The following is a 7,081-nucleotide window of genomic DNA, read 5'->3' as shown; positions in this document are numbered from 1 at the left end:
AGGAAGAAGAAAATAGTGTAATCCAAAAATTGAAAATATTATTTAGAATAGACTTTTTATGATGCTCAAAACTTGAAACTCATAGTAAATTTCATTCATATTTACAAATATATGTATATGACTTATTATGATGGGTAAGTATATAATCATCATAATAATCATCATAAAATGTCATTTTTCTATTAGTGTATATGATTTTTTTTTATGATTATGTTTGATGGAATTGAACATTTTTTAATTATTAATAAAACATTTCCTTTAATATATATATATATATATATATATATATTTATGTTGAAAAAATATTTTAACTATATAGATGAACAAATATAGGTTGAAGTGAATGAGTAATATATAAAAGAGATTAAAATTTTAGTTTACACTTTTTTTTATAAAAAATATATTTATATATATTTTTGTTATTTTTAAATTATATTTTAAAATATTAAATACTTTGTTGAGACCTTCTATTAAGTTTACAATAAAATAGATGATTTTGTAAGTTTATATAATCAACTAATTAGGTTCTACTTTTATACACATGTAGAATATATTAATACATAAAAATACTAATGATTTATTTTTTCTTCTAACAATTGATTATTAACTTTTTTATGTTTGATTAGAAAAGTCAGATTCGTGTCAGAAGTTAAAACGCACGTTTAGAAGAAGCAATTAATTTATTCACTTCCGTTATTAGCAGCAAATATTACGCCGACGAAAAATCAAATACATTTTCCTTGTTAAAAGCTAGAAAATAAAAAGTCGAATCTTTAGTCTACTGTAAAAGTTGCATATAAATAACTTTAGGGGTCCAAATTTAAAACATTGTCTAAATTTTTTTTATTTTTTTATTTTATTATTATTATTATTATTATTGTCAAATTCTCCCTCCATAACTTCTCCTCTACTTCTATTAATTATAAAAATTTAGTTTTAATTTTTTTTAAATTTAAAATAATCTTAATTGAAACATAAATTCAGTTACCTCTACACCTCCTTTATCTTTCTTTTAATTACAATACTTCTATTGTTTTTCATTAACAAGAAGTTTGTTATATTTCGTTGTTCTCCGACGAAAAGATTTTTTTTTTTTAGTTTTATACTTCATTTTTTATCTCACTATTTTTTATTTTTTTTTAACTTCAAAAAAATAAAATAAAAAATAAATTATTGAAAACTCATCTAGCATTAGTAAAAACATGAGAAAACTTACTTCAATTACGACTATTTGAAAATAAAAAAAATATATCACATTTTTCTATGGTTAAGACGCAATCTGGTAATTTTTCGGGTTTGACCAACCCTGAAGTGGTTTCCATTTATTTATTTTTTATTACTGATAAAAAATGTAATTGGTAACTTTTCAGAGGGAAATTTCAATTAACAGGAATATAAATATCAAAGATATTATACTTTAGTTTTGTTAAAAAAAATTTAACTAGGAATATTCACAACTTTATCTATTACTAATATTTAAAAAATTATATAACTAGTCAACCGGATAAATCAAGGGTGGTTTTGACAAAATGAGATTGAATAATGTATAAATGAAATATGGTATTGTAAAGTCGTAATTAAGAAGATAAAAAGAAAAAATTGGCTAATTGGTAGCACTCTTTAATTTTTATACACGATTTTCTGATCTTTTTTCAGTAATTTTAATTTTCACATTTAAAAAAAATGTATTTTTTTGTTAAATCATCAACTTCTGATGTTTTTTATTTTGGTTGGATTAAATTCTAATCTTAATATTTTATTTACAACAAACAAGAGAACATGTTCCACTCTTTCCGCACTTCTATTATATTAAAATAATATATTTAAAAAAGTAAAAAACGTAAATAATAATTTTAAATTTAGGAATTATGCATTTACTTGTAAATAGAAAGACTATACAATTATATGTTTTGCCAAATAATAAAATTATTTTAATTTGAAGAAAATATATTTTTACTTAAAATGGTACAAAAAATTATAGAATGGTATCTCTTTACTCTTTTATTTAAGTTTTCATAAAAAAATTAATTAAATATAAAAAAAGCATATGCAAAAGCGAGGATGGGACCAAAATTAGAGAGATGTTTTAAAATTTTGAAACATAAATCATGATAGAAAAAAAATTAAATGATCAGAGTTAGAAATTAAGAATTAAAGGACCAAAGTTTTAAATAGCTAAAAATATTTACTATTTTCTAAAAGGTTTTTTCAGTAACTGGTAATTAGTAAAAGATATAAAAAGCATTCTTTAATTAAATAATTCAATAATAAATGTCTATATTAGAAGCTGGTAGTGAAAAGATACAAAACAAATTCTTTAAATGGCAGCATGTGCATTATTTAATGATAAGTGTAAAATTCATAATTCATTAATTAATGAATGTCTATATCTAATGGTTGGGTAGACCAATTTAGTTCCATGGTACCCAAATTATCCAAGAGTGCAAATTTCCACATGTGATGTACACAACTACCGAAGTTAAATGACCCTAATGCCCCCGCAACCCAAAAGTACACAACAATGAAGTAACATGATAAAAAACAAAAATAACTTTATGATCAACTATATATTGTGTACCTTTTTTCCATTTTCTTCCCAATTTATATTCTCTAATTCTATGTTTATATATATATATATGTGTGTGCATGTTCATAGACATAGTTCACTAAACCTGGCATAAGGTGGTAAAGCATACTAAGCTTGTGATCAATATCATCTGTGATCACTGAGAAAAAAGAGAGAAATATGAGAAGGGAGTTTCATCCACTGTTAAGGGGAGGGAGAGGGCATAGCAAGTATAAACATGGATTTTCTGCAGCTGAAATGGAGTCACTGGCAAGCATGTGTGAGGTTGTGTTGCCTCCTTTGCCTATGGATGCTTTCAAGAGCAGAAAAGAAGACCAAGCTGGTGATGACGACACCAAGCTTCTGCAGTCCTTCTGTGACATTTCTGGTTCTCGCTATCCAATCCCTCATGAGGTATATATATGTCTTGTACTGGAAAACATATACATTTGTTGTCGTAATTTTCTGTCAAATTTGATCTTGGTTTTCATATTTAAAACAGATGTTTTTGTTTGGTTGCTGAGTTTTTGATAATTACAGAATTTTTGGTCTGTGTTTGAAGAGCTTAGGACTAAACTCAATTTGACCGAAGTTTGATCTTAGTTTATATATTTTAAAAATGATGATCATTTTCGTTGTTCTGTTCTTATAACTGATGAACTCTATCTGCATTTAAAGAGTTCATGATATCTAAAATTAAAAATTAAAAAAAATTAAGATACAATTTATTCTATAGGATTATTATTAGTATACAAGTATAGTATTGAATTAACAGTTTCTTCATCACATGTTTTCCTTCTCTGATTTGCAAGAAATTACTCTTGACAAGAAACAGCTGGAGTGTGTAAGTGGGACCCACATGGTTCCCATATGCTAATTTCTCAAATCCTTGCAGTTCTGCATTCTCTGAATGTGTGTGTACCTTCATGAACTCATAACAAGGGAAAGAAAGTAATTTCAAAATGCAGATTGAAATTCACCTCTGGTATGAGATTGAAGTACAAGGATTGATACACGTAACTGAATATGTAAATCATTAAATGAGTTGGCGATATCATTTGACCTTATACCTTAAAAAAGTAACTCATAATAACTGAGATTGTCGCAGCTACTCATTACTGTCTCTGTCTGTCCTTGTCATGCACTTGAAAGAATACTGTTTTCCATCAGTTTTACTTACTTGAGTGGCATTCACACACTTGTGAAAAATTGCAGAAAAAAAAAGTTAGGATGAGTTTGTATCCTAAATACTAGTGCATACCATTTTTCTGGAGCACATATAAGAAATCCCCTGTTTTAGAATGTTATCCCAGTACGGATTGAACCATATCCACTGTATCGTTTGGTTCGATATATTTAACTCTATTTTTTTCATTCAAAACCACTTGCTGCCATAATGAAGCTTCCGAAGTTAAGATTCTAGTGGTGATAGGGACCAAGGTAACTAATATTTAGTCTAGACCCTATACTTCTGAAATCAATTTATTATACTTTTAAGTGCAACTGTTATAAAAGTATTATTGATATCTATTTTATTTTATTAGACATTAACTTTTTTTATTAAAATATTAAAAATTTGATTTAATTTTATTGTTTTTTTTCCCCAAAAAATAACATGTAATTAGATAAAAATAAATAAATGGGTATTCTTCATATCTCTCATATATGGTAGAGGAAATTTTTTTAAAAAACTCTTTAAAACTGAACCAGCACAGTAATATTTGTTAGATTAGTTGAGTAATCCTTTGTCGGCAATCTTCATATCTCTCATATATCGTATTTTATTTTCAATGGTAACAGGTTGCTGAATTGCTCACAAATACGAGCTTAATTGAAGCACTAATACTGGTAAGAGTGGTTTTATGGATGCTGGCTACAAGGTTGGGCACCTTGTTGCTTTGTGGTTTCCTCTGTCTTGGTGAGAAATGGCCATATATCAACAACTTTTCAAACATGTCTTTGGAGAAGAGAGAAAAGATTGTGCAGAAGTGGTTAAAGCATAGGTTCCTCACACCTATTAGACTGGCATTTGTTTATGTCAAAGTCTTGTGCCTTTATTCTTTTTTCTCTATGGTATTGTTCAGCCTTTGTCCAAAATTCTCTTATTAATTGTTACTTGTCATCTGCACTAATGATTTCCTATAACATTATAACATTTCTCTACCAAACAAATACTCTTGCTCCCTCATTTGTTTTATTTCGTCTCCTTTTTATTTAGGCTTGTTAGTGTTTTTCTAAACTAAGTTCTTCCGTAAATATTTTTTTTATTGAGATTAAAGTTATAGACAATCTCTTGAAATTTTTGCAGGTTGATGAAAATGGTGATAACCCAGCATGGAAAGCCATTGGATATGAGGTATCAGATAATGAGAAACAGAATAATGTCTCCAATAATAGGCCCCTTGAAAAGGGGACTATAGAAACCATGCATGAATCTGATTCAACTCTTCAACAATCTCTGGCCAAGAAAGGCCTCAATGTTACACTGGACTTCAAAAGCAACATCCTCAAAGTCAAATGTGATGCAGTAGTTGTTGGGTCTGGTTGTGGTGGAGGTGTTGCAGCTGCTGTTCTTTCAAGTGCTGGCCACAAGGTGGTTGTTCTTGAGAAAGGAAACTATTTTTCTCCTCAGGACTATTCATCTCTAGAAGGTCCCTCCATGAAGCAACTATATGAAACTGGAGGGATCCTTGCTTCTGCGGACTCCAGAGTACTGATTTTGGCAGGATCAACAGTGGGTGGTGGCTCTGCTGTTAATTGGTCAGCCTGCATTAAAACACCACACAAGGTGCTGAAAGACTGGTCTGAGGGCCACAAGCTTCCCTTCTTTTCAAGCCAAGAATATCTCTCTGCAATGGAGACTGTATGTGAAAGGATTGGAGTCACAGAAAACTGTACACAAGAGGGATTCCAAAATCAAGTGCTGAGAAAAGGGTGTCAGAATCTTGGCCTCAAAGTTGACTATGTGGCAAGAAACTCTTCAGGTAATCATTACTGTGGCTCATGTGGTTATGGCTGTCCAAAAGGAGAGAAACAAGGGACTCAAGCTACTTGGCTTGTAGATGCAGTTGACAAAGGTGCAGTAATAATAACAGGATGCAAAGCTGAGAAGTTATTGTTGGAAAGCAACAGGAGTGGAAATGGCAGAAAGAAGAAATGCTTGGGAGTGGTGGCAAAAGTCTTGAACAAAGTAGTCACAATGAAGCTACAAATTGAGGCTAAAGTGACAATTTCCTCTGGTGGGGCACTTTTGACACCCTCTTTATTAATCTCTAGTGGACTACATAATAAGAACATTGGTAGGAACCTCCATCTCCACCCTGTCCTAATGACATGGGGATACTTCCCAGAATCAAATAATTCAGAATTTAAGGGCAAAGTCTATGAGGGAGGTATAATAACTTCAGTCCACAAAGTGCCATCAACAGACTCCAAATCCGATTCAAGAGCCATAATTGAAACCCCTTCGTTAGGACCAGCATGCTTTGCTGCACTTTTTCCTTGGGAGTCAGGACTAGACTTCAAAGAAAGAATGCTGAATTACCCCAGAACTGCCCATTTAATCACAATTATAAGAGACATGGCTTGTGGACAGGTGACATCAGAAGGAAGGATCATCTACAAGTTGAATGAAATTGACAGAGAAAACATGAGGGCTGGCATGCAACAAGCACTGAGGATTCTAATAGCTGCAGGAGCAGTTGAGGTAGGCACACACAGAAGTGATGGCCAGAGACTCAGGTGTAGTGGCGTTAGTGAAGATAAGGTGCAAGAGTTCTTGGACAGTGTGTGTCCAATGGAGGGAGCACTTTCACCAGGTGATAAATGGAACTTGTATAGTTCTGCACATCAAATGGGGAGCTGCAGAATGGGGGTCAATGAAAAAGAAGGTGCAGTTGATGAAAATGGAGAGACATGGGAGGCTGAAGGGTTGTTTGTTTGTGATGCTAGTGTGCTTCCTACTGCAGTAGGAGTCAATCCCATGATCACAATCCAATCAACTGCATACTGTATCTCTAATAGAATAGTAGACTACCTTGGAAGAGGTCAAATCTCAGAAGTTCCTTGAATTTTCGTCATCACTGGAGGCATGCAATTCCAGTTTGATCATCAAATTAGGTGCCTTTTAATACAAAAATAAGTTTTCAAATAGAGTTATTTTCATTTTCATGCACCTTTTGGTAAAGAAAATGTTTAGATTAGAGAAGGGACACATGATGGAATTTATAATCTTCATCTCCTATTAAGAAAGCAAATATGAGAATTGATTAAGTAATTGTGTGAATAGAAATATGGGGATTTGTTAATTCTTATTGGTATCTGGGGATATTTAATTCGAGTTTTCATTTTCCTTTGCTCGGTAAAGGTACTCTTGTATATGGAAACAAGAAAATCAATCACATAAAAATCTCATGTCTGCTTATATTTCAAATGTGAATAAGAATAAGAAATGTCATTGTCATTTCTCTTATACAATAATGAAACCAATTATCCATAATGTGTAGAAGTGTCAAA

The 7,081-nt window shown here is 31.0% G+C and overlaps 1 protein-coding gene across 1 annotated transcript; it reads left to right on the top strand.

The window, feature by feature from the left end:
- Positions 1 to 2,544: 2,544 nt before the first annotated feature.
- On the top strand, positions 2,545 to 6,873 carry LOC137825867 (long-chain-alcohol oxidase FAO1-like). Its single transcript, XM_068631663.1, has 3 exons — positions 2,545 to 2,980; positions 4,367 to 4,639; positions 4,875 to 6,873. The coding sequence occupies exons 1-3, from the start codon at positions 2,747 to 2,749 to the stop codon at positions 6,633 to 6,635; spliced, it is 2,268 nt and encodes a 755-aa protein (XP_068487764.1). The 5' UTR covers positions 2,545 to 2,746; the 3' UTR covers positions 6,636 to 6,873.
- Positions 6,874 to 7,081: the final 208 nt, after the last annotated feature.

Source organism: Phaseolus vulgaris, chromosome 11, assembly GCF_000499845.2.
Source record: "Phaseolus vulgaris cultivar G19833 chromosome 11, P. vulgaris v2.0, whole genome shotgun sequence".
Taxonomy (NCBI): Eukaryota; Viridiplantae; Streptophyta; class Magnoliopsida; order Fabales; family Fabaceae; genus Phaseolus; species Phaseolus vulgaris.
Note: the sequence above shows the minus strand (reverse complement) of the source record. Positions and strands in the feature narration are given on the sequence as shown.

What these genes read in the sequence shown, in the direction of transcription:
- LOC137825867 (XM_068631663.1), top strand. Translation starts at nt 2,747, where the DNA reads ATGAGAAGGGAGTTTCATCCACTGTTAAGGGGAGGGAGAGGGCATAGC. An exon ending in GCTATCCAATCCCTCATGAG is followed by an intron (nt 2,981 to 4,366) that starts GTATATATATGT and finishes CAATGGTAACAG; the next exon opens with GTTGCTGAATTGCTCACAAA. An exon ending in TTTATTCTTTTTTCTCTATG is followed by an intron (nt 4,640 to 4,874) that starts GTATTGTTCAGC and finishes AAATTTTTGCAG; the next exon opens with GTTGATGAAAATGGTGATAA.